Source organism: Dunckerocampus dactyliophorus, chromosome 4 (genome assembly GCF_027744805.1).
Source record: "Dunckerocampus dactyliophorus isolate RoL2022-P2 chromosome 4, RoL_Ddac_1.1, whole genome shotgun sequence".
Taxonomy (NCBI): Eukaryota; Metazoa; Chordata; class Actinopteri; order Syngnathiformes; family Syngnathidae; genus Dunckerocampus; species Dunckerocampus dactyliophorus.
The window spans coordinates 12,209,664-12,237,500 of NC_072822.1; the positions used below are offsets into that span (position 1 = coordinate 12,209,664).

Sequence of the window (27,837 nt, forward strand, 5' to 3'; positions counted from 1 at the left end):
ACAATCATGTGACAGCGATTATATGGGAACCATTTACAGTAGACTGTTCAATTATTCAAGGTACAAAGGATGTTAAGTTTGCATTTATTCCCTCCATTCGTCATTTATATGTATTTCTATGCGTTTATATGCATTTGTGTTGTCTGCATGTAAAACTATGAGCTGAAAACTATAAAAGCATATTTTGTGTTAATATTTCTGGCCTTCTGGAAACGTTTACTGTAATGGGATTTACGTTATTTGTTATGGGAAAAATTGATTCGGCTGATTCGAGTACGTTCTGTTACAGTCAGATTTACAGATTAGCGGATTAATGACGCTAACCAAGGTTCCGATGTATTGTTTTCCTCCATGCTAAAACCAGACACAATGTACATATGCAATAGGCAGTTATCACTCAGGAAAACCCTATTTACTTTAAAATGGTTTTCTACTAAGCTCTAATCTGCTGGCTCTTAGTAGTTAGCCTCCTTCTGTGGCGTGTGGCCAAGAAGCAGTGCTGCCCTTTGCTTGAGTCACCTGCCTGCCAGCCTGCCTGCCAGTGTGACCTGTCATTGAGATAATGACATAAGCCTGTCTGCTTCTGCCTGCTTTTGTTCTCTTGCTGTGTTTTTGTCCTAAGGTGTCAATCAGTCTGTGTTTTGCAGGGAGATTTGCCTGCAGCATGTCTTCCTGCTGCTGATGTACTGTATTATTGGCGAAACTAGAGACATAAGAACAGACTGAACCTCCATGTATTGATACATGAAACATCGAAAATAATGTTTAGAGAAACTACTGTATAATAACAAAGCGGCGTTATAACATTGTGTCTTAAACTAAACATTGTCTATTTTTTGAATTGGGCTGTAATTTAGTGCACACAACTCCAGACAGTAACATTAGCACTGATCTTGGTGCCAAAACCATTCCCGGCTATTATAGACTACTAAAGTAAGTAAAGATGACAGTCACGTTATGTATTTGTTTGTGTAACCCAACTGTTCTATTCATGAAACAATGCACACAAAAGGTGAAAAATTGTCAAAACATGCACACCAACTGAGTTTCTTGTGCTATTATTTTCTGATAAATACACATGTTGGCGCTGTTTTTAATCCCCAAAGTGTAACATAAGTGGGATTGTCTTGTTTATAAAAAAAAAGTTCTGTTCTGTAATCGTATTTATTTTAACCATTTATTTATTTATTATTATTATTAGTATTATTATTGTTATTAATGTATATATATTTTTTTTGGGGGGGGGGGGTCTTACCGTTATCTATTATGTATTATCCTGACTATCACTGAAAACATGACATGGAATGCAGGAAGTGAACAACATGTACTGTACAAGATGTAGATTGGAAGGGGGGTAGGATTAAATAAGCTTTGCTTCTTCCTACTCCTTTTGGACATGTGGAACTGTGAAAAAAATGATACATGAGATGTATTCCATTGTAACCTTCATGTTCACATAAACTAAACCAAACCAAACCAAATTTATCACACAGCTCAATGTGCGCTACAAAACACCCACAGTAACTTTTATGTGTTCACCGCAAAATCTGGTACATGCATTTAAGTGACTGACAAGCACACGTCTGTAAAATTTGAACGAGATTGGTTGAAGAACTTGGCTGTCATCAAGGAAAACATCTTAGTAAGGGCACGGGCGAGACTTGGCAAACGTCAAGGATATACTGTGTGTATATTATTATTTGCACTGGACAAAAATATTTTTTGTCACAGTAAATGTTACTTTAGTTATACATGTGAGAAAACCGTACATTTTGACAACACCAAGTAAAATCTACTACAAAGTTCATATGCTGTTTTGCCATCAGGCAGGCGAATGACCTATTGTCATGTAGGACGGTTGTCAGGTGTCACCCGGTGGCGTCGTCAACAACAACAACCCATTTGTGACTACCCCCAGGGACACACTCATCAGAAACAAACGGAGACTCCACACAAAAAAAAATAACTGAAGAAGCCTTTTGGATTAAAAGCGAAAGAGCTTCACAAACAAGAAGAGTCTAGTTGCCTCAATTCAACCTCTTGAAGATGTGAAAGGATCTTCTACTACAGACGGTGATAACTAAGCAGCGTAGTAGTCTCCTTTTTCCTGCCAATAAGCATGTTTCTCACTCGCTTGCAATGCCCCTTCCAGCAAGCCAGCCACAGGGATAAAAAGTAAGGAGTTGTGTCTTTTTTTAAATTCCTGTTTCATTTATTTATTGTATTTAATATTTTTTATTACTGTATTGTATGTGTCCTTCTTGTCTTCAGTCAACTTTTGAGTGGTATAATTCAGGTATAATTTCAGGCTGATGCTAAAACTCAACTTACATCACAGTTAGAGTAATGGAACTCATTCATAACCTGATGACCACCTATACAGAAAAATATTACATTTTCATTAATAAATCCCTTAGGACAATTTTATGCTTCCAACTTTGTGCAAATAGTTTGAGGAAGGCTCTTTCCTGTTCTTGCACTGACCTCAACCATAACAAGCTGCTGTGATTGTGAGCCAGGCCCTCTAGTTCAACATCAGGGACATCTGACTTCACCAATAGACGACAAAAAAAACATCTTGAAGAAAGCCTTCCCAGTTGAATGGAAGCTAGAGAGGGGAGACCACTTCTTTTAGTTTCTCCATTATTGCAACACATCCATGTGCATTCTTCCACGCGTTCCAGAATGTTTTCATATCCCGCCCTTTTTGCACCGTCAACTCAACTATTTCACTTTCCACCTTTTAAGAACAATACATCTCCTCTCTTAGTATGTGATTGTTAGTGTCTGTGACACATTAGCCGGGTGATTTAAGATCTCAAGGGCGGAGGCTTTATTCGGGGAAGTGGCCCAGCTTTCTACTGGTAGCGCTGGCTCCCCTCCTCGGAGGTCAAAAGGCTTTTAAAGCTCCTTTTGTTTTTACTGTTTGAATGTGTAAAGTAGTTAAAGAGGGTGTGCTGCAGTGTGCCATATGGGCATGTGTGTGGATCTATTGAAGGGGTTCCCTAAAGATCCATCCTCCACTTTGTGATCAGCTCTAGGAATGAGCAATGAGTAAGAGGTGCAGCTCCACTCCTTGCCATGCCAGAAGATAGATGTGTGCTTTAATTAATGATCCTGAGACCTATGTGGCTTCCTGTCATATTCTGCTAGTGGTGTGCACATGCTTGCTATTACCCACATCACAGGCACAGGCACTCACAAATACTACATCTGCAGCACTGATGTGTCCAACAGAATGCAGGTTCTCTTCTTTGGTGTTTATGCTGACAGGAGCTGTAAATCTGTTCCCTCGGGTCACATGATGTGGATTTTGGGATGTTGTGCGGGGAGAAAGGAAACTGGGCTTTGCCCCTGAGGTGACATATTTCTTCTTGCAATAACAACTCCTTGATTTGTGTGTGATGTCTTAGTGTTGCAATGTGGAATGCTGCATCTGTTAGAAAGTCAAAGTATGTTGAATATGGCAGAGACCTCTAGGACTGACATAGATCAATATTTAAAAGGCTGTGATAAAAGATTGACGTTGTCAGTGACACAGGGTTTATGTGATATAAAATATGCATGCAATTTTGGCGAAATGCTTGTGACCCCAGTGACACCACTGATGTATCACCCTTGAACCCTTGAACAGTCGTAAGAGTAGGATTTTTTAGAAACACACCTTGCACATTTTTTGGTTCTTAAATTGAATACACAATCACTGGACACAACATTAGGTACACCCGCTCAATCTAATAAGATCCAATACAAAAGCTGTGTCACAAAATATGCCTTTACAAACGTAATAATGCACGTTTTTTGATTGAGACTGGTCAATAAAATGTTTATTATTGGGGTGTAGTTTAAAGTATGATACAACCAGAGTAATAATAAATGTTTTCAAATATTGTATACATTTGGTGTTGGTTTACTGTTATTGTTCAGACTACTATAGCTTTTCTAAACATAAGAAAGACTATATAACTGGATTTACTGGGAACATATCCAGTCAAACACATTACCATTTTCTAGGATGAAATTCCAATTGGTTCATGTATACAGATTTTCCCATAGCAAACAAGTTCAAACTGTTGCATCATAATACCTTTATCTGCTCTATAGGCAATATTTTAACTTACTTTGTATCATTCTTAACCGTCATACAAGTGAACCACTGTTAATAGTAAGGTAAGGAGTTTGTAAGTGAACCGGTCCACGACAGAAACGTGTACTGCTTTGGTCACTACGGTATCTCTTTGTCACAGTATAGAACAGGGGTCACCAACCTGGTGCCCCCGCGTGCACCAGGTAGTCCCCCACGACCACATGAGGCGCCCGCAGGCCTGCTTTTCATTCAGGTTGTCAGTTAATAATGTGAGAACACTAGAAAGAAATGTATTCTGAGACATAAAATGTGAGTTGTGGATACCAGAATTTTGTGAATGTTTTGGTAAAACATTTGATTTGTTTGGGTTGAAATACAGTATGAAAATCATTTCTACAAAAATGAGTAGCTCGTGGCCATTTTAATTTTTTAAAAGTAGCTCTCGCAAGAAAAAACGTTGGTGACCCCTGGTATAGAAAATAAATAAATAGAGAGCTCTTTAGTTGTACTTTATTCAACCGTTGAGAGGAATTAGGATGTCACAGCAGCAATATATAAGACATTAACAATATATATATCATCACTAAGACACAAAATAGAATCCTTGAGGAGGAATTCATGAAAGGTTTGTTCCATTTATCATTTATAATACATAGTTAACACAACACAAAAATGTCATTAAAAGTATATGCCTATATAGTGAAATAATGAGGATCTTGTCATCATTTAATCGGAAAATTACTTCTGCAGTGTGAAATCTGGGCCTGTTTAGTTGAACACAAACATTATTTGTAGTGATAAATACATAATTTTCAGACCAATTAAGTGATTGGATGATTACCCACAGCACACCTGGTGATCTCTCACAGACTTTGTGACTCGGCACAGTGGTTGGGAGTCATTGATCTTCAGTAGTTATCTTTGTAAAGGCTGAACTTTTGACATGGCTCTTGTATCGAATCTTGTATACTTGGGGTTGACAAGTGTAACTAAAGGTATAACCAAGATTATCATCATTTATTTTCATTTGATCAACATTTTAATCAGGGTGTGGAAACACAAACCTCCTACATAGCTTTCTGCTTTAATGCTCTGCTGAAGTAAGCAAATGTCCATTTGGGAGTTCCTCTGACTGGTTGACCTCGCTGTTTGCCAGCTGGAACTAATTAATTCTCTATTAAATAACAACAACAAAGCTACCCCACCCTCGCTATTTGTTTGTGTAAAGGGGCGTGGGGACTGCTCGAATAATCTTTCTGACTCCCTTCTCCACTTTCTAGTCTGCTTTTTTTGTAAGTTGCCATCTTCTGAGGCGATTCCGAGGGGTTAATGTAGTGCACAGAGAGGGAGGGAAGGAGTGCGCACACTGGACCAGTTGTGCCGATCAGTCCCGCAGAGGCGATGGCCTTTTTTTGTCAAGAGCTCTCTTGTCTCATACAGGACACTCTCCCTCGCATTCACTGTCGGGGCAGTGGCACACAAAAGAGAGAGATGGATTTTAAAAGGCGTCATTCTTCCCCGGCTGGGTGTTGACTGTGGGCTCCCTGTGTGGATCATTGTTGAAAAGTAGGAGGCGGAGAAGAACACGCGTCGTGGAGAGGACTATTGAGGGATTTTGTAACCATCTCTTCACCCACTCCCCACACTCTGCTCTTTTGGCTGGTTTTGGATGAGGCACCCAAACTTTTTACGCATCGCTTTTACGCACCAACATAAGGAGACGCGACCGACACAAACCGCTGTCAGAGTAGAGTAACAAGATGTGACGTCTTTATCCTGTTGATTAACTTAAAAGAAAAGCAAAAGTGCGGATCTTTCTTTATGTAATTCTCAAGGATGCCGGTTGATAACTTGACAAACATGGAGGAAAAACTATGGATATTGCAGGACCTCAATATGATGTACATCCGTCAGATTGCTCTCAGTTTGCAGGTAAAAACATATCTGATATCTTCTTGTCTAAGAGCTGTATCAAGATAATTTGGCCTTTTCATACATAATACATCCCACATAAATATCGTAGTTGTAGTCTGCAGTCAAGCGGCACCGCTGTTTCTAATATTTTAATAACCTTATTGAGCACACAACTCTCTCACTCAATGTACGGCACTCTAGTGTAAAATACAACCACAATAATAAACATATTGTGACATCAATGGATTGTCCTAGTCTGTCATTCAAAGGTGTTAGCTGTCACATGTGAATGCATTCTTTTCAATATGGCCACTTAATTAGGGACAGCTCTGCAAAACAATCCGATCCGATGCAAGTTCTGTATCACAAATTATGTCTTTACAAAGATAATAAAACTCAATTCTGAGAGGTATTATTTATAAGCAAAATGTTTATTATTTTTGGTTGTATTTTGCAGGGGTGTAAAAGTTTAGTTGATAACATTTTGGTTACCAGGAACATCTTGGTGTGATGAATTACATATACATAGTGCATGCATTGGTTCAAACTCAGTTTGCAGGTGAAAGTATGCATCCTTCAATGTTCTATACTGCCTGTCCTCATTAGAGTTGCATGTGAGCTGGAGCCTATCCCAGCTGAATTTAGGATTTTAGGATGTAGGGTGCAACCTGTCAGTCACAGTGCACATATAGACAACAAACAACCATTCACATTCACATTCACACCTATGGACAATTTAGAGTCTCCAGTTGGCATAAATCTCATTTTTGGGATGTGGGTGGAAGCCAGAGTGCCCCAGGAAAACCTTTGCAAGCACGGGAAGAACATACAAACTCCACTTCCCTATATTTAGCACCAAAATGTAAGAAGCCTCTCTCAGTATGGTGAAACTGCAACACAATAATAAACATACTGTGTTGTTCCATCAGATTGCCCTGAGTTTGTAAATAAAATTAAAATATTTTGCAACACTTTCGTACCACTCAATTGTAAGAGTTCCTGGTAATAACAAGAAATCTATTTTCAGAATACTGTGTACAGTGCATACTTTTTGGTGGCTGAGGGGAGCCCGCAGCTGCGCCTTGGTGTTTGTTGAGTCCACACAGGGGTTGTGTAGTCATGCTGACACTGGTGTGGGTCTTTCCCTCATGAACATTAGTGAGAGCAACATTGTGCATGCTATCCATCCTCTTGGGGTTCACACATAGTGCACAGCTGCACATTTTGAGCCTCATAATTCCCTGTGGGAGCGTCTGTCTGCACGTGTTCAAGTCTTTCTGTGTGTGTGCGTGTAATGCATTGTGTTCAGACAGAGGAAGGAGTCATGCCATGCTGCCAGCGACATGACAAACAAACAATCTCTGTCTCTACTTTTTAAAGAGGACACAGCTGGAAAATGCCTCATTTTTATCTTTTGGCAAGAAGTTGATTTGGTGGACTTTCTGGGGTCAACATTCTGTGTTCATAATGTGAAAAGAAAGCTGTCTGTGGTGCAGATGTGCAAGAGTGGGTTTTGAAATGTTTTTTAAGAGATTTGTGATCGGACCTGACAAACACCCCATCTTTACTTCATTTTTTTTCTATGGAGGGTTATCGAGTTGTTGTGCCTTGTGACAATCCAGTGATCATGATGTCTATTTAGCCTAAGTTGATCAGTCACTAATCAACGTATTAGTTCCTGAAACAGTTCCCACAGTTGTTTTGCTCAAACATGAAAGGGGTACTTTATTGCTAAGTCTGGCCAATTATGTTGTGAAATGCTGCCAGACATGGCAAATTTAAGCGTTTAGTGTTTTTAATGCATTTACGAGGGGAGGAATGCATCATAATAAGATTGTTGATGCCTTCATCATTGGCCCTCCGGGAAAACAATCCTGTCACTTCTGTCTTTCTCCACACAGAGAGGTCATTATCAGACAGGAATACATGGATTTCCACATCTTCCTCACCTCACTCCCGTATTTGCTCTCTTTCCCTCTCCCTCTTGTGTCCCCCCTCAGCCTGGGTGGGTTTATGAGAGGAATTCTTTGTACGAGGTTGAGCCGTACAGTTTGCTGTGTAACTGTAATTTCTGGAGGTTTATTTGCTCCCATAAACCTCCTGCTGGATCATCACAAGTTGCCGTTATTACAGTGGAAAGCCGTTTGGGCTTCTCCCTGCGGCGACATATACCTGAAGGCCACGCCCGCTTCATCCACATGCCACATACGCAACTTTCATGACTCACAAAGGACTAGTTTTGAGGGACTTTCGAGGCCTTTGGTATCGGAGGTTCACCGTGTATGTAGTAATGGCTTCCAGTAATGAACAAATACGGCGAGCCAAGGTAAAATAACATCCTTCCGCAAAGCTCACAAATGTAATCAAAGCACTGAGTCGATATTTTGAATTGAAATCAGTGTCGGTCATAGTTAAAAGGCTAATTTAGCCACTCAGCGTTGACTTGCAAGTATCAATCAGACTTAGTTACACTAAATATACCTTTATTGTCACTCATCTGTTCCAACAGTAATGTGAAGTGTGCAAGGTTGTCAACACTTAATTAAAACAAAAAAATTGATTTCTTCTTCACTTTTTTTTGGGTCTACTTTGCTTGTTTTCACACAAAGCGAAAGAAGGCGTTATATCGTGTTTTACAGCTACACGGTGCATGAAGAAATGTATCATGTAAAACACTCAAAGCGGCAATTCTGTTTTCATCTGAAACATGTGCAATTTTACTGCTGATCCAAACAAGCACTTTTTGCTCGGTCTTGTTTTTTGTGCTTGTCATCCCATTAAAAAAAAAAGAAAACTGGAGACCAAATTCATGTAAGTCTTTCGTACATTCTTCATTCTTCATATGATTGCTTTGTTAGAAGCAACATGAACGAGCAGGCATTGTGTTATTTGTATGCCCTGTAGCGAGTCACTTTCCTAGTTTTCAGGTTTTAACAGGTCTGTAGTATGAATGGCTACATTCTTGGCTTCTGTGTTCTTTCCTTTCCTCTTTGACCACGCGTCTCTCACTTGGTTGTTTCTTCCTGAGTCACAAGTGTATGTGTGGTGGGACGTGGCGTCCACAGAATGCAGGGTTCCCTTCTCAAAAGAGAGGATGGTTGATGGGAATCAGGAAATGGTCTTGTGTAATTACTGTTTCCCACCGGGGGTGACATCATGATACCATTGAACTCTTTGCCTTGAATAGACTTAAACACAGCATTTCCTGTTACCACGTAGCCGGATACACAGAGATGCTTTTCTTTCGCGTTATCTAACTTCCTCCTGGTTTCTTTCCCTGTCATGCTATTCTCACCCTTCCTCACCTTGACTAATTCTGTCCCCCCCTTCCCCCTGTGCCCCCACATTAAAAGTCAGAGGGCCTTAGATGGACACTTTCGCCCCTGGTCTAATTTTAGCTCCTCAGCCGACCTTGGATTGGCATCAGGGCTGTGCCAGTGTTAAATAAGGACATTGTATTTCTGAAATCATGTACTGTATTTCTGGTCCTGTAATAAAAGCAGGATTTGTACTGAGCGTTTTCATTCTGCAAGTCATCCATTCTTTCAGAAAGTACAATCCTGTCTCTGTATGTGTTGACCCCTCTGTGTTGAAGTCACCCCACAGAGCTGCAGCTTGGAGCGAACATGGACTAGGACACAAAAGCGGCCAGAGTTAAGAAAAACACTCATCTTGATAACATCATCTTAGGCAGTGGTTTGTGAAGATGGTAAAATGATAGGAACCATGTGTTCAATTATATTAAATGAGGGAATAATGTGCTTTTCAGTAAACACATTGCATGACTGCATGGGGCAGGGCTCAAGACTGCGACTAAATGTTCCCATTTTGTGACTAAAATATGAGACATCGCAGGTAAATTTTTCTGTGAGAATGAAAAATAGTCTGTAAAATGTGAAGTCAGTTGACGACAGCTTGTCACAGTCTTAAGCCTATCGATGTCAGCATGTGTGAGACAAAGTGAGACTGTGGCAGGGCCTAAAGCCTGATTGGAAAGTATCAAACACATTGTTAGAGAGGAAAAAGTCGGTAAGCTCTTGGTATACAACCTTTTCGTTTTCCAAGAATGGCAGGTTTGATATGGGACGATATCTGCTTTTCTTCAGAAGAGGCGTAATGAAAGCCGTTTTCAGGGAATTACATATATAATCTATAAGAATTTCTATAAGAAAATATGTAAGTTGTTATTGTATTCTGTTGTGTTATTTTAAAATAAAAATGGAACAATTAATTTTTCATGTATTAGCATTACTAAAAAATTCTGGCCGGCCCACTGAAAGCCCAGGTACTAAATGCACCGCCTGCCACTGGTATACACGCATCACTTCATTCATAATAATAATGATGAAATTTAAAACATTTTCATTATAGTCACATGAAGTATACATAATGTTGTGTTTAGTGTAAGTTTTATGATACGTAAACTATTCTTAGCACCATTAAGAATTTGCTCAAAATCTCTCATCTATAAAAGGTGTCCTGATATGTTTCAAGACTCAAAGTAGATTAATGACAGCTGTTGCAGATGATCAGAATATCCACTTGTGGCCTGAAGCTGAGTAGTCCCCACATTTTACTGGCCCTCTTCTGTCCACTGTCCTTTTTGAGGATGAAACATTGCACACCTGGAACAATTTCAAGTTACTCTTTTTAAATTTTGCTCAGAATGTTTGAAATAATTAATAACTGATATGATGCTTAGTCCTATAAATAGGGTTGGGCATCGAGTCTCGAGCATCGATGGGAAATGGGACTAACATTCCGATTCTCCCGGGATCGTTCAAACGTATTTATTTATTTCACCGACCGGAAGAAATAGCCCGGAAAACTAATGAAGTATAGAAGCCAGCAAGCACCAGCGAACAAGAAGTGGCTAATAGGTTTGTCTTAACTTCATAAAAAAGAGCGGTGGGCTCAGTGCAACATTTGCAACACAATGATATGCACGACCAACATGATTAATGTTCACACATGGTATACAAATAACACAGTATCACGTCTTTGATGTGCTACCGTGGATTTCATCTAAGCAGTCAGAATCTGGGAAGTCAAACAATAAATGATGTAAACCAGGGTTTCAGGATGCTTGCTGATATGGAAGTTCGGTGTAAATAAAGAACGGGAGACTTGCCTACGGCTAGGCAAGTCTCTCTTAATAACAGTCCAGGGACCTTCTCAAATCACACAACACACTTCCGGCCTTCAAAATAAGAGTGGTTTCAGCTATATCCTGTTTACATGTGTTCACAAAATAAGGGTTTCATAAAAAACAGCTTGCACCAACATTGAGGCAGCAAAGAAAGAATACTACTTTTCAAAAGTAAACATATTTTATGAAAGTGTGCTCCTGTAAAAAGAAACTTTATAACATTTATATTCATGTTGAATGGTTTTATATGTACGGTATATGCTGGTTGAAAATAACTCTGTAAGACTTTTATAGTAAATATGAAGTTCAGACATTCGATCCAAAAAGAACTGTGGTTAGTGCCCTCATTTAAACCAAGCAAACTTTTATGACCCTGCGTCTAAAAAGCATCAGAATCGAGAATTGTTAGGACCCAGAATTGATACGAGGAATCAGAATCGGGACCAGAATTGTTCAAATTCAATCGATAAATAGTGAAGATTTTTTGTTTGGCTCTTGCCTTTTGACCCATGACTCTTTTGTTCATTAATCACTATATTCCAGTTAGTGGAAAGAGGCTGACCCTTGGACTCCAACGTGTTACAGCCATGGTGGCTGAACCTATGACCTGTCCCATGATGAGCTCACATGGGGGTTAGGTGGGAGTTTGTTGCTGGTGTCATGCTTGACCTCTCACACGCTCCCAATATGCTAAACTTAGCTGTGTGTCATACTTTGGATAGCGATTTTTAATATCTGTTGTCTGTCATTGTGCTGCTAATATGTAAAATTTTCTGTCAACCCGAATCCATAGTGCCAATATTGTCTTTTCTATTACAGTTTGCAACGTTTTTAAATTGTGCCTGTTTCTCAGCTCCTGTCCGAGCAGAGTTTCCACACGTTGTGCTTTATGAATGTGAGGTCCTGCAAGGCCAAAGGTCAAGCTGACAGCTTTTAATCTCTGTTTGCAGTTGGACAGTAAACCAGTGCGCTTTTGAGCGAGATTGATGAATCTTTACCATGTTGATGAATTTCCAAGGGCAACGAAGGTTAATCCTATTTCTACCTATTTGCCCAGAAATTGAATTTGAACTAATGTTATTCAGCGCCTCTGTCCAAGAAAGTATTATTAGATTCTTTTAAAGAAGAAGGTGTGGCCAGGGGGCCATTTGCCAAATTTTATGAAGATTATTGAAGAAGAAAGTTGAAATATTTGGGAAAATTACAAAAAAAAGCCAGCAAAAATGGGGAAAAAAATAGCAAAGACCAAAGTCCATTCTAATAATACGCTATTCCACATGTATCAAAAAAACCTGAGATGCAGTTTTTTTCTTGAAACCTCTTAGCATATCTACATGTGTTGATGTACAAAATATCAAAGTGGCCCTTGCATCCTTTCATTTTTCACTATGTGGCCCTCAATGGAACAAGTTTGGACACCTGCTTTAAAGAGGTGGAGACCCACTTCTGAAATTTGAATAAGTGCATCCCAAAGAGGTGCAACACAAGTTGCAGTTTTATTTGGAAGGTGCTCACATTTTGTGTTTATACAAAAGGTAATGGAAATAAAATAGTACAAGGCAAGGGTTTTGAAAGTGTGGCACAGTGAGCCTCACCTACTCCCCCAAGAAATGATTTTCTGGAGTATTTTATGTTTTTTTGCTAACCCCAGACTACTCTTTCTAAATATCTATACATCTGAAGCTCGCTTAACAGGTTTGAAAACAAGTTTCTTTTTTTCCTTATTTTTGTCAAGCTGCTGCACCTACCCTGAAGTCTTCTGGTGCCTCCCAGGGGAGGCTCATCTTTAAAAACCCTTGCTGTAATCCAAAAAAGGACATAGTAATGTCAATTCTAAATTGCAGTTTTAAAGAATGCACTTGGTTTGAGTGCATGAATCTGGTAGTGGGAAGATAAATATATGACAAACAAAATAAAATGTAAAAATGTATATTGAGAAATGTTGGATGTAAGAAAAATGCAGTGTAATATGAAGTTGGTTGTGAGCGCATTAAGTGCATACAGTAAGACTACAGTTGTTTTGTCATGCACTTTTGCAGATTTTTCTTTGTCACAAAAATAGATATACTTGTACTATAACATGCATTGAAACATGCATGATAAAAATGACAAAGATGAAAAAATATGATCGTAAGAAAGTCACATCGTTCCTCCATCCATCCATCCATTTTCCTCCGCTTATCTGGGTCCGGGTCGAGGGGGCAGCAGTCTCAGTAGGGAAGCCTAATCTTCCCGGTTCCCGGTCACCTCTTCCAGTTCCTCAAACTGGACTTCTTCGACGCCTTGGCTGTACCTAGAAATTCTGTCCATTAACATTATTAACAGAATCAGTGACAAAGGGCAGCTTTGGCGGAGGCCAACATGCACTGGAAACAAGTTTGACTTACTGCTGGCAATGCAAACCAGGCTCCTGCTCAGGTTGTAAAAGGACCAAATGGCACGTTTTAGCGTGCCACCAATCCCGTACTGTAGCCTGTAGCTGAGGTTCGACTAACAGTCGTACCCTCCTCTCCATCACCCTGGAATAGACTTTCCCAGGGAGGCTGAGGAGTGTGATCCCCCTATAGTTGGAACACACCCTCCGGTCACCCTTCTTGAAAAGGGGGACCACCACCCCGGTCTGCCATTCCAGCGGTGTTGTTTCCAACTTCCATTCGATGTTGAAGAGACGTGTCAGCCAAGACAGTCCCTCAACATCCAGAGACATGAGGAATTCAGGGCAAAACCCGTCTGCCCCCGGAGCTTGGGGTCACTGGAGAGTGTTTTGACTACCCCAGATACCTCAGCCACGGTGATGGAACTGTTCGCGTTGGTGTCCTCGGACTCTGCTTCCGCTATGGAAGGTATGCCTGTGGGATTGTTACTAAATTCACTAAAATAAGGCACGTTGGAATATAAAAATGTAAGTATGGGGTACACTGTTCTCATCTGCACTCATTCATTTGGTCATCTAGAATAACTTTTTGTCATCTCTGCACGAGGCTGTCCTAATAAAAATCCATCAGTTGTAGTCGTGTTTGTACAGTATGTTAGTTCAGCTCAAGGCTATTTAGCTTCTGTGGATGTTTTTGCTAAAGCTAACAATGTTTACTCTGTGGTGATACTCAATCATGTCTGAGCCAATGCACATTCCTCCACAATGGAGCACTTCATTGGACACTCCTCCCTCCACTGAATCTGTGTGTGTGTGTGTGTGTGTGTGTGTGTGTGTGTGTGTGTGTGTGTGTGTGTGTGTGTGTGTGTGTGTGTGTGTGAGTAAATATTTGAGTAATAAATCAACACTCTGCACACTGAAGCAGATTGCTTGGGTTTTGTAAGGAACATCCATTTTAATACCTTGGAGTTCACTGTGATTGCAAAACTGCATATCTCCTTCCGCTATGCGCTTAGGTCTTTATGTATGTTTAACTATGGCTGTCATAGCCATGGCCTGTTTGCTGTGTGTGTCCATGTATTTTTGACATACAGTAGTTGGCATGTGCACAGTACATTTCTTCCACAGCTCCATGCCAGGAACAGGCTCAGGAGAAAGGAAGCTTTGTATCGCATCATGCACACACCCAAAAAAGAATCAACCTCCTAAGCCCACTTCTTTTCCTGCCAAGCTCTGGTCCACCGACCCCAAACATTTTGGCTTGTAACACCACCCTGTGCACCCAACACTTGCACTAAGCCCTCCCCTTAATTGTAACACTTCAGTTCACACCCCAGCTCGCCTTCGCTCATGCAGCAGTCAGGAGGAGCAGCAGCGGTGGTCTGAATAGGCGCTCTGTTTTGTGAGCAATGCAGAGGCTCCATCTAACTTCCTTTGAATAACAGCAGGCGTCGGCCAAGCGAGAAAATACCCAAGCGGGCCGACAGGTGCTGTTATTGGAACGCAAAGCTGACACTTGCACCTTTTTCCATGTGAAACCATCTCCCTCTGCTGCTGCTACTGCTTCTTTCCTGCCTCCATATTCATATTTGGCCCACTCTTTCCTTTTATCTCAGCCTGCAGCGTCACCTTCTGTTAATCCTCCCTCTCTGCTCTCCACCTTACGCATACTTTAGTTTATACAGACCATTTTTTAGTTTAGTAAATGCAAATTGACACCACCTGCACCATCCTGATTGGGATAATCCAAATCATTTTAAATTGGATTTACAGCCATGCGTTCACATGTTGCAGTTTTCAAGTGTAGGTATTAAACATGTTGTGTTCTTTTTTCCAAACAAGCTAATAAAAAGATCTGAGCAGCTGATTGTCTTTGAAATTGCCGGCAACCATAAGTGTTAAAATGAGCATTTGGTGGGCTAAATGTGTCTCAGTGAGTGTGTAAATGCCGATTTTGTGTCTTTCCATATGGAGGCAATTTCTTGCTTGTATGCATGCTACATGTTTTAGCTTATGGGCTAACATCTGCACTCTCCACAACGCTGTGTGCCTGTTTTATGCTGGGGTTGTATCGATTTGGCTTTTTATAAATCCAACGTGGGAGTTGAATAAGAGCAGGAATGTATTCTCTTTCTGCTTATATGTCTCCTAAGCAACCTTAGCAAAAGGACACCCATACAGAGAATACTTGGAGTTGTCAAAAGGCCAAACCAAGTAGTTTAAGCGCACAATAATAGTTATTAAATCAACCTATTCTCATGGTGCACATTCCACTGAATTCGCCAGCATCACTGGCACAGAATTAGAAACCTTACAATTGTATCTACTGGGCCAAAGTGTACACGCTGTGTGTCAGCAGTATGCCAAAGACTGAGTAACTGCGTGCATGTGTGTGTTCAGTATTTGGCAGGTGCAATAACACTATCAGAATTTGGACTGTTGCTGTCTGACCATATGTGGTGCCATTCTGTTCTGACCATGAATCATAGAAGAGCTGGTCCTACTTGAGCTTTTTATTGCAATCATTTTGAGGAATTCTGTACAAAAAATAATGTATTTTCCCAAGATATAATAATACAAATAATATTCTTTAAATAACTAACTACTGTAGATCTTCAGATCAACTCATGAAAGATAGTAGCAAAAACAAAAGTGTTTGTTTTTTTATTGTGTATTGTGTGCAGGTGAAGCCGTAAGCAAAAAAAAACAAGCACTGTCACTGTCTAACTCTCATAAATACGCAGTGCACTTGAACGGCTCATTAGTGTAGTTCACACTGGTTAGGCGGAAGAAGGAAGATTGATACGGAGTTATTAATCATTGTGTGTGTGTTCTATGAACAAATAAACCACCCACATACACATAATAAAGATGATGAAAGGATTTCCAGGGCGGAATCTGTCTATCGTGTCCCAACTGTAGAAGAACCACTATCCATCAAAGAGACCGAGTGACTAATGCGTGAATGTCTAGTCCTGGCGCTCGATTCCGCGGGCAAACAGACTCGTTTGTTAAGTGCACTGATGGGTCGTGCGATAACCTAGACAGTGTACGAAAACCGAAACACAATAATTTTGCTAAAACTATGCTATATGCTATTGTAAAGTGGAAAAACGACGAAACTTTTTGTACATTTGTATACTAAAACGTGTTGCAAACATGAACGTATTGGTGTTGTCTTGTCTGTGAAATGAATGTCACAATTATGGTATGGTTTACTGTTTAATCTGAATTATGCAAAAGCAGCCTTCACTATCTGTTAAGGATTTTGTTATCACTGCAGCAGGCGTAAAGAAAGGCTGGAGTTGTAAGAGACTGTCAGTAATTGGCTTTGGATTGGGGGAAAAAAAAGATGACTGTGCTGTCAAAAAATGCCTAAATGCCACAGGCAAGTTTTTTTTTAATAGGGGAATTCCAGGTTGAGGAGGCGGTTCTTCAGGCTTGAGGACTTAATGGCGAGGGAGATCTGTGAGCCAAGGCTGTTGAAAGGGGCCTCTTGTTGTGGTGCGAGGTGCTGAGAGGCATGGCTGAGATGTGAAACAACAGCCCACCTCTCTGCTTCGATATGATGAGGTCACTCAAGGCAAACTGCAGCTGGGTGATGTCATGTTTAGGGGCTCAGGGTGACACATTCACACTTGTTATGCCTTCTGTCTCCTTGCGGGACCTGTGTCCTCTTTCACCCTCTCCTCCTGTTCCTGTGAAGGTTTAGTCCCCCTCCTCAGAGCCAGCAGGTGACCATATGTCAGTTTCTGTTATAATCCTGTCATTACTAGGTAATGAAAAGGTTAATCCATCTTGCTTAGGATCCAAACACTCTCTATCTATTGGTTACGCAGAACGGCTTGTCTCAATTTGATTGGTTAAAACTGAACGCTAACCCTCCTAGATCTCTGTTCACCTTTTTGGAAACATTGGTCAGCGTGTCAGTAAACACAACATAGATGATATTTGTTATGTACCTATGTCTACGTTTTGTGTTTAATACAGTATTTTTGGACTACATTTCAATTACTTGTGCCTTATTTTACAGCCATAAGCTTTCAGATAATACATTTTTCTTTAAAGAGCTTATAATTATTATTATGTTATTATATGATGGATTTGCACATGGATAGTGTGGGTCCAATACTTTTTACGTTTGTTAATATTATGAGATTTCAAGTTGGCTTAATTTATCAGTAAATAGTGCATTAGTCATAAGAGATAAGCAGTTGATCAATTATAAGGAACACGTGCGCTTGTATGAGCGTTTTACAATACCTCTAACTGCCAGAAGGGGGCGGATAAGACAGCTTCAGAAGAAACGTGCATTTTGGGGTTTAATGTTTTAATTCAATTTTTATTTTAATTTTCACAGCTGCCAAATCAAAAAAATATTTTCTTAAGTTTGATATTCAGAATATGGTTGTATAGCATACAAAAAACAATGTTACTTTCCATACATAGCTATTTTTCCATGCTGCATGGAAATAGAATCTAATAGTGTTCTTGCACAGTTCATGAGAAAGAAACTGTTGTCTATTTGTTATTCCAGTGGTCTTGCATCTCAAAGTGAAGCCATTTCATCTTATCTGTGAGCCCCAGTGCCACTTTTTGGATCAGTCTCGGTGGCCCAGTGACTTTACTGGGGGGGAATAAACTGTCTGCAAAGGAGCCTGAAGGCACCCAAAATGTGAATTTTGCTAAGCTTATTTACTGTGCAGTCCCTCTTCTGGGTCATGATTAGAATGAAGATTTTATGGCAAAGTGCAGGGAAATGGGACAAAAAGAGGGAGATTTAGCAGTATGTGCAGTCGCTGCAGGAAACTGTGCTGTGTTGTTAGTGAGTCAATAGGAAGTGTGAGAGACTCAGAGGAGGAGGAGAGGAGATGAGGGAGTGGGTGAGTAGACTCAATGAAGGAATGCCATGTCGTCTCTCCCTGGGAAAATGTGCTGCAGTGACACTCAATGAGGATGGTGTTCATTCATTGTGTCTCCAGATGTTAGTGACACATCATGTATCATCACTGTGTGCACGCTTTACTCCTTCAACACCTCAGTTGAACTGTGAATGCAAATTGGTCTTGGGTCGCTCGCTTGGCACAGCTACTTGCTGATGAAACCTTAATCTGATTAACTGGGGTATATTTACAGCATCTAAGTCCTGCGTTATCAAGCCTCATCTTGTTTGGGTTGCACATGTCTGCTCTCTCCGAGAGGATGTGTAATAATAAGAGGGCTGACAAATTATGAACTATAGTTCATGTTTTTTGTCATGCTTTCAGCTCTTTGTTATTGAGAGCAATACAGCTAAAGGTCACATTCACTCAGCTGAGCCGGTTACCCACACAAAGTATGTTAATGTGCAAAATCAGTTTTGTAGAGCAATTTGAGATGCCTGAGAAATTTAAAGTCAGTTTGACTTAAGGGGTTAAACTTTGGGTCAGTGGCGGAACTACATGGTGGCCTGTGGTGGCACATCCCACTGGCCCCACTCAACTTATTGCCACCCCTATGTGAGTAATGATCTCACTATCTATCTATCTATCTATCTATCTATCTATCTATCTATCTATCTATCTATCTATCTATCTATCTATCTATCTATCTATCTATCTATCTATCTATCTATCTATCTATCTATCTATCTATCTATCTATCTATCTATCTATCTATCTACCTATCTAACTATCTATCTATCTATCTATCTATCTATCTAACTATCTATCTATGTATGGAGATGTGCAACGTGGCATCCTTTGATGAAAGTATCACGTAAGTGCCTCATAAAAGCAACCCGTCAATGAATCAGTGTAGTATGCTTATTGTTTTCCAATACTTAAGATAAATAGATTTACCGTCTTTTGTGGACTACAAGTTGCGCCGGAGTATAAGTTGCACCAGCCAAAAATGCACAATGAAGAGGAAAAAAAACATACTGTATATGTAGCACTGGACTATAAGTCGCAAGAAATGGGGAAATTTATTTTATAAAATCAGAGACTAAGGACAGACATTTCCTCTTGAAAAGCAAGTTATAGTAATAACAATAAAATGGAGAACAACAGGCTAAATGGGCCTGTGTAGTTCAAAACGTACATTTTTGGGTTCCCTACAAAACATTTTGTTTTTAATGTAAATGTTTCAGAATATTATATGCCCTCACCACCTAAAATATAGTGTTTAAATCACAAACTATTGAGTTTTCTAACCCTAGTATCTTTGTATCATATCTACCATGTCTGTGATTTATGTTGCCGAAGATTGTATTTCTAGAACAGAGGCTGTAGTCCACTTTGGAACTCATGTGGTGCTTAACTTTTGTACCATTTCTTGTAAAAATGTTGGTGAGAGCATGTTGTGCAGCCACGTGTTACCAAACCACTGAGGTGGACTTTGTTGTTGTGTTGCTACGGGCCAAGGCTGCCCACAGACAGACTCTCTCCTCCTCCATCCTCATCCTCCTACATGTCATCTGCTGAATTTCTCTGCTCACCAGTAATAACAACAAGTCATGTTGCTCTAGATTTTGCTAAATCGAGAACACTGTTTGGACTTGATGCATAACTTCCATTTCCTTCAGGGGCGTACTAGCGTGACGACCAATTGTCCATTATCCGTTATTAGTTTTCTAGTAGGGATTTTCTTGAAACCAGCTCTAAGTCAGCTGATCCCCCCACCTCACCACAAATGGTACATCAGCATGTTGACAGGGCAGAGCACTCCACTGCACAACAAGTTGCCAGCATGCTCACACGGGCCAGGCCTTCAGCACAGGCAGGCATACAGGGAGCTATTGTCGACATGGATGACTAGATGTATTTTTATCCTGAATGATGAGTGGCTCTGTCAGTAATTACTGTACATATACAGTACTGTATGTACCAATTAGACTGCTGCTTCATATGATTTGTGCAGCCTATATTCCTGTTGACTCACAGTCATGGCATACAGTAATTCCTTGTTTATTGAGGTTAATTGGTTACGGACACTTCTTGCCCTCTTTCTTCTTAATCTCTTACACGGAATCATTTGGTTGAGAAAATATTGACTCCCGTTGCACAAAATCCCTGAAATTGCCACAAACGCGTTAAAGACAGCGCATTAGTAATGTGCAGATTGATACTGAAATATCGATACTTTGGGATACCTGCTCCTCATGCTGTAAAGTCGATTCTGATATGAAAATAGTGATACTTCAGATATATGATTTTTGTCCTTTGTTTTTCTGATGTTGTACATCAGCTTGGCTAGATTGTAAATCACCCCACTACCTCAATATACCCACCTCAGGGTTTAAAATAAATCAATAAATTACTATGTCTTGTATTTTTTATGATACGATATGAAACACTGTACACTACTTGTACATGCGCATGCACGTCACGCAAGTTGCATTTGTTTGGTAATGGGAACGACCACATAAAAAATCTTATTTAAACAAAAAATTTGAATTGGGCATCATACCCTGCAGTGTGAACGTAGCCTAGGATTTCTTATTTATGAATCAATGTATGTTCGTAGTTAGAGCATAGAAAACCTGTTTATGACCTTCTAAATACAGTTTGAACATTATTATAGCTGGGGTTGGGTATCGTTTGAATTTGCGTGATCCCGATTCCGATTCCAATTCCTTGTTTCGATTCCGGTTCCTAGCGAATTTTGATTGTGATCGTTTTCAGAGGAAGAGTCATACAGGTTTGCATGGTTTAAAGGAGGGTGTTAACCAAAGTTATTGGATGAAATGTCTGAATGTCTCCATTATTTTTTAAATTACATGAACTTTTTATGAATGACTTTACTATGAATTTCTTACAGGGATATTTTCAACGAGTATATAAATACCAAACCATTGAACTTGAGCACAAATGTTTCAAAGTCTTTGTACATAGGAGCACACATTCACAAATGATTTTTATTTTTGAAAACCTCATGAAAAAACAATGACACATATCATGTTGTTTATGTGTCAGAGAGTGTCTTATGATGCAGAATAGACAAAGTGTAAGTTAACCATGTTACTACCATGTTAGAGTTCCTACTAACCAGCGTTCAATGTTGGCATAAGATCAACATTATTTATTGTGTGACTTCCCTGACTGGTTGGAGGAAGGCCAGTGTAGTGCATCAAAAACAGGGCACTCTGTATACCGTGAACCCGGAGGTGTTTAATCATGTCAGTGGTGCACCCTTTTTGCATGATATGATGGCGCTGCAAATGTTGCATTGCGCCGGCCGTTCATTTTTTTGCAGAATTTCAGCCAAACTTTAGTGTGCCGTTGCACACCGTCCATGGCTGAAATGGATGAACACAAACGCTTCCTGCCACTTCTTCTTTGTTGGTGTTCGCCAGCTTCTTCTTTATTGGTGTTATGTGGCCATTTTATTTGGCCGGCAGGCTGGTCGATCACCGAAGGTAGTGATCGAATTTTTTTTTAATTAACAATTCTGGGAGAATCGGAATGTTAGTCCCAGTTCCCATAACACCCCTATAGTCACCTTTACACTTGTATAACCAAATACAGTAGACATAATCAGAGAATAGAAGCCATTTAAGACATACGACTCATTCTCGTGTGTGTTGCAATGAATGTGTTCTGGACATATGGAGGACAGGGAGTGACGACGGGGGCTAAGAGTTGGGTTTTATCTTGGAGTGGATTATGGCCGCAACAGTAGCCTGTGTAATTATTATTGTTATTATCCAAAGTGTGGATCAGTCTCTCAATTTGGAGGATTGGGAAAAGTGAGGATTGGCTGTTAAACTGACATTACATTGAAAAGTTGAATCATTGCTTAAAATGTAACTAAAACAAAAACAGACATACAGTAGGTTACATCTTTTTTCCACTGTGGGCAAACTAGGCACCAATTTGCCATTTTGCTCGCTTGCAGCTCAACTCTTTAAATAGAAGCGTCAGAGTGATGCATTCTGTCACGTTTCCCCCCATGACGTCTCAGGAGAAATCAGTAAATGGAAAAAAGGGGTGAACAAAACATGGAATGACTCTTTTTAAATTGCTGCCAACACCCGGTGCGCCCTTTAAACAACCCTGGGTGTCCCCGAATGCCTCAGTGGAGGAGTAGGGGGTTCATAATGACAAGTCACTCTCCTCTACGTGCACACACACACACACATGCACGCTCCCGCCCTCTTAAGAAACGACTCTTGGTTGGTCCATCAGTCGGTCATTCTTTATCCTCCCCTTGTGCTGCAGCGTGTGTGTGAGTGAGAAGGAGACGAAGCGAGAGTCCGGACGGAGCTGTGCTGGACCTAAAGCAAGCACGATGAGGACGACCCACGCAAAGGTTCGCACAATGGATCGCCTTTTTACGCAAATGACCGAGTGCCTGGACTGTGGAGACCCGTGACTTGCAACTCGGGATTAAAAAAAAAAAATTAACTTAAATTCCGTTGTGCGTTGGGTTGCCTCAAAAGGACAATTGACTTGTGTTATTTGTACTTGCTGTCTGCTGCACCATGAACTACACGAACAACCAAGCGGTAAGCTTTTCCCACGTTATTTTTGTTCGACTTCTGGGCTGCATGGAAAATTTCAGTCACTTGTCAGAGGATTCACGTCACAGCGTCGCGCAGACCACGTGGGCTGCCCGTGAGTTCTGCTGCTCGTGCCGTGGGGTGCCAGCAGGATTTGGACTAACCTCCTTGGTTCTGCTGCTGATTGGGATTCAGTGATTAGGAGCATTGCCAACTTTCACATAGCTGACATGCTAATGTGTGCATGGTCCAACACCAGCTGCACTTACGTGTGAATGCAGAGTACCAAGCATAAAAAATGTATGTTATGACTAAAACAGTTACATTTTTGTCTGTGAATTTAGGTGTACAGACGACAGTTGTTCTCTAAATGGTCCAGTTAAGACAGACCTGCAAAAATATCCCATAACACTGACGTATGCATGCCTGGACAGTGGTTGGCAATGTCATTTCATACATACAGTATGCACATGTGCACCGACTGCCTGTGATTGACCAGTTCAGGGTCAAATTTTTCATTGGGGTGGCCAAGGTGAGACCATTACTCATATAGGGGTGGCAATAAGTTGACACCTGAAATGTCTAGATGGCCAGCGGGGTGGCCGGAGAGTGACCAGGGGTGGCCATGGCCACCATATAGCTCCGCCGCTGTTCAGGGTGTACCCCGCCTTTCGCCCAAAGTCAGCTGGGATAGGCTCCAGCGGTATAGAAAATGGATGGATGTGCACCAACTGCTTACAAGCAACAAAGTTTAGCCATGATACCTCATTCAGTCATTTGACTGTTCAGTAATTAGTTGCATGACAAAATGACACTACTTCTGTTACTTTTTTGAGATAATTTAACCAAAACAACTGCGGATTTGTAATTTTTAATCCGACGATGGCCTTTAACAAGACAACAACAACAAGACACACTCTGACATTGAAACCAATCAGTAGTGTTTCTATAATGATTGACATCTACTTTCTCAAATGTTGCATCAGAAATGACTGAAAAGTCATGTCAGGAGTAATATGGAATCTAACAAAAGTGAGTACACCCCTCACATTTCATTATCTTATTTGATTATCTTCTCTAAGGGCAACACTACAGTATATAAATGAAACTTGTATATACTGAGTACTCGGTGTAAACGCAAATGCAAATGACTGACGCTATTATTGTCTAAATAGCTGGCAACACAAGTGACTACCAAGATATTTGTGGCGTGCTGTACAGTCAAGCGTGGTGGTGGTATCATGTGTTATGGTCTGGATTGCATGAGTGCTGCCGACACTTTAGAGCTGTGGTTCTTTGGAGTGAAAACATGAATTCCAACATGTACTGTGACACAGAAGCAGAGCTTCATTAACTTACGTTGCATGCCAGTTTTCCAACATGTCAACGAGCCCAAACACACCTCCAAGATGATGCTTTGCAGAGGAAGCTGAAGTGACTAAATATGTCTCCAGACCTGAACCCAATTGAGAATCTGTGGGGCATCTTCAAGCGGAAGGAAGGTGGAGGAGCACAAGGTGTCCAACATCCACCAGCTCCACCGCTGATGTCATCATGGAGGAGTGGAAAATGAATGACTTTGTTGGAATTGAAAGAGGACTAAGGCAGTGCGAGATAACAAGTGTGCTCACACTAAATACTGACACTTTGGACGTGTTCACTGTGAGGTGTATTCAGTTGTAGCAGTCCACAGTTTATGTTGGAATTTATGTTTTTCACTCACTGAACTGCAGCTCCCCAGTGTTGGCAGCACTCATGCAGCCCCAGACCGTGACACTACCACTACCACGCTTGACTGTATAGCAAGATGCAATTATCTTGGTACACACTTGTGTTGGCAGCTATTTAGAGAATAGTGGCTGTGTATTGACTAATTCTGAAGAGGATTGTAAATCTATACTGTTATACAAGGTGCACGCTGACTACTATAAGTAATATCCATGTTTCATTTCTGTAGAATTGCCCCTTGAGAATATCCAGTATAAATGTGTACAGTATGGCAATAAATGTGTATGGAAAGCACTGGCAGACTTGTGGCTGTACATAACCTCGTCTAATCAATGATTGTCCGTCAGAAGATTCAAACAACTTTCTTGTTGAAGTGTACACAATGTCAGGCTGATTCGTGATGCACATGATAGTTTAAATGTACGACTCCTGTTGATTTTAAAAGGCCACGGGCATCAGCATCACCCAGTAAGAAGTTGACATGTGATCCTTCGTTTTCCCTGAATGCTGTATGTGTGTGTGTGTGTGTGTGGGTGGGTGTGGGTGTGTGTGTGTGGGTGTGTGTGTGTGTGTGTGTGTGTGTGTGTGTGTGTGTGTGTGTGTGTGTGTGTGTGTGTGTGTGTGTGTGTGGCTTGTATTCCCACTGCTGCTACAACCACAACCATGTTGGCTCATTAGCTGTGAAAAGGTCACTGATGTGCCAGAACGTCTCCTCTTTTGGTGCTTTCTCCGCAGTGACACAGCACAACACTTGAAGTTTGCATCATTTCATTGCATTAGGCTGTTAAACCAATTTTGCAGTGTGCTCTTTAATGCATTTCGGCATCCAGTGCTTTTCATTGTGTCTGCCAAATTTTGCAAGAGCAGCACAAGCGAGAATGGAATCCTCTTACAATCAATAACCACTCACTGCAGAGGATCTGCACTGTCTGTTAGTCGAACCTGGCTCTCCATCCACTCCTCTTTGGCTATCAATGAAGATAAATATCTTGAGTGCTGCTTAGCTCTGTCTCTCCTCCTCTTCGTCTTCTTTCCTCCCCTGCCTTCAGTGGGCTGCAGCCACGTGTGTCTGAGTGCTGTGGAGGTCATTTCGTTTCTCTTTCTGCATTGCTGTGCAAGCTCGGATCTCCCAAACAATCACATAAATGCAACCCATTCTTCTGAGTGAATTGGACTTCTGCATATAAAATGAAAAATTTTTAGACTGCCTCTGCACAACCACCCAATTATAGATCTTTTAATTCAAACCAATTCATATGCCCGTTTTTCTTATCTGGGGCTTTCTTAATCTTTTTGGTGTGTGACCTCAAAACCACTTCAAAAATGAGTCCTTTTGTTCCTTTTCCTTTTTTGCTCTTTTTTTCCCTCTCAATGGTGTGTGTATTGTTACATTAATGTGAATAAGAGGAAGGGTTAGATGGGTATATGAGAGTACTGTTATCAGTCATACAAGTTAACCACTACTGTATATGTGTAGCAGCACTTATAAACTAAGCTGAGCCCGCCAGCTTCCATTCAAGAGCGGAGTTTGAACCTTTTTTTTCGTCAACTGTTTCAGGTGTTTCAGGTCGCCATTATTATAATGGTTATAATGGTCGCCATAATTCCGGAGGGGAAGGGCTCGTGTTTATGATAAGATTCTGCCACAATTGAGTGGTGGTCCGGGGAAATACTCCCCCACACAAACATTCCTTCTCCTCACGATGACAGCATTTCATTCACATTATGTTGAACACCGAATCTCACAGAAATGAACAGTATATTATGTTTTTATTGGCCGAGTCCACGATTCTGTCAGCGATTCCATTTATGCGGAAAGCGTAGGGGCCTACTGGCAGCAATTAGCGATGTGTGCATTAAATCCATGCTGAGGTTGCTGCCTCTAACGAGTTTCTGTAGAAACTGAAACACAAAGTAAAATCAGAAAAGAGTGAATCATGGCAGTGCAATTTTTACACTACAAAATCAAGTGGCAAGTGGTATTGGCATTGGCATAAAAATGAGATATCAGATGAGATATCACTTCAAATTGATTTGTTTTTCTACCGATAATGATACCGGCATCATGCTCCACACAGCAACAGCTTACAAGTTCAGTATGTCTGCAGTGTGGAATTATTTCCATGTTTTGCCTTCAGGTTGTAAATCTAAAATTTGCGAAGACTGTAAAGATCTGCGAGGGGTAAGGGTCTTTCTGTAATGTTTCTAATCTAAATCTTGCACTCAGAGTCACACACCGCTGGCCTACTTGCAGCAAAATAAGAACAGACCAGTGCTGAAAGAGCCCAGTTTATAATTCCACTAACGTTGCAACATTTAATTGATGAATCAATGGTTAATCGATTATCCACTTAATCGACAACTATTTCGGTATTCGATCAATCGTTTATTGATTTAAAATTGTAAATATAATCAGATTTTGCCTCTCAAAAGTTTATTATGTGCCACATACAACTGTGCAGCTTTCCAAATAATTCTTGCCGGCCTTATTTAATTGGATTCTTGAATGTATTAAGACTCACCTATCGTTCTTGTGTATAGTAGGAGAACATGTTATTTTAGTTGACTATTGGTCATGATTCTTTGATAACTTTTGTTGAGACAAAATGTTTAAATTACATATCACACTTTTCTATAACAAGATCTGGGTTTGTATCTCTGTTGGGCATCTCTGTGTGGAGTTTGCATGTTCTCCCTGTGTGTGCGTGGGTTTTCTCCGGGCACTCCAGTTTCCTCCCACATTCCAAAAACATGCGTGTTAGGTTAATTGGTGACTCTAAATTGTCCATAGGTATGCTGGGAGTCAGCTGGAAGTCAGCTGGGATAGGCTCCAGCATACCCGCGACCCTAGTGAGGATAAGCGGCATAGAAGATGGATGGATGGACTTTTCTATAAGTTACATTGTATATTGCGGTATTTGTCTTATTTTGCTGGACAATATTGGTATATCTGATATCGGAAAGAAAGCTAATATCGAAGATGTCCACCAAGTTTGATTGTTAATGTTGCAGTACTGTATACAGTACATACCAAGCACACAGACTGGTGGAAAGCGAAGGGTGTGATATTCCCCATGCTGATAAAATTAACGTGTCAATATGTC

General features: G+C 40.6%; 1 protein-coding gene across 5 annotated transcripts in view; it reads left to right on the forward strand.

Annotated features, from left to right (window-relative positions):
• Positions 1-27,837, forward strand: part of rtkna (rhotekin a) — an 81,432-nt gene that overhangs the window by 22,378 nt on the left and 31,217 nt on the right. The window contains exon 1 of one of the 5 annotated variants that reach the window (XM_054772759.1): positions 5,409-6,019. The exons of 2 other annotated variants lie outside the window; for them this stretch is intronic. In XM_054772759.1, coding sequence (XP_054628734.1) covers positions 5,924-6,019 — 96 coding nt within the window. In that variant the 5' untranslated portion in view covers positions 5,409-5,923. Of the gene's footprint in view, positions 1-5,408; positions 6,020-22,683; positions 23,012-27,837 lie in introns of those variants that run through there. 2 more of the 5 variants (XM_054772760.1, XM_054772761.1) reach the window with 2 other exon arrangements.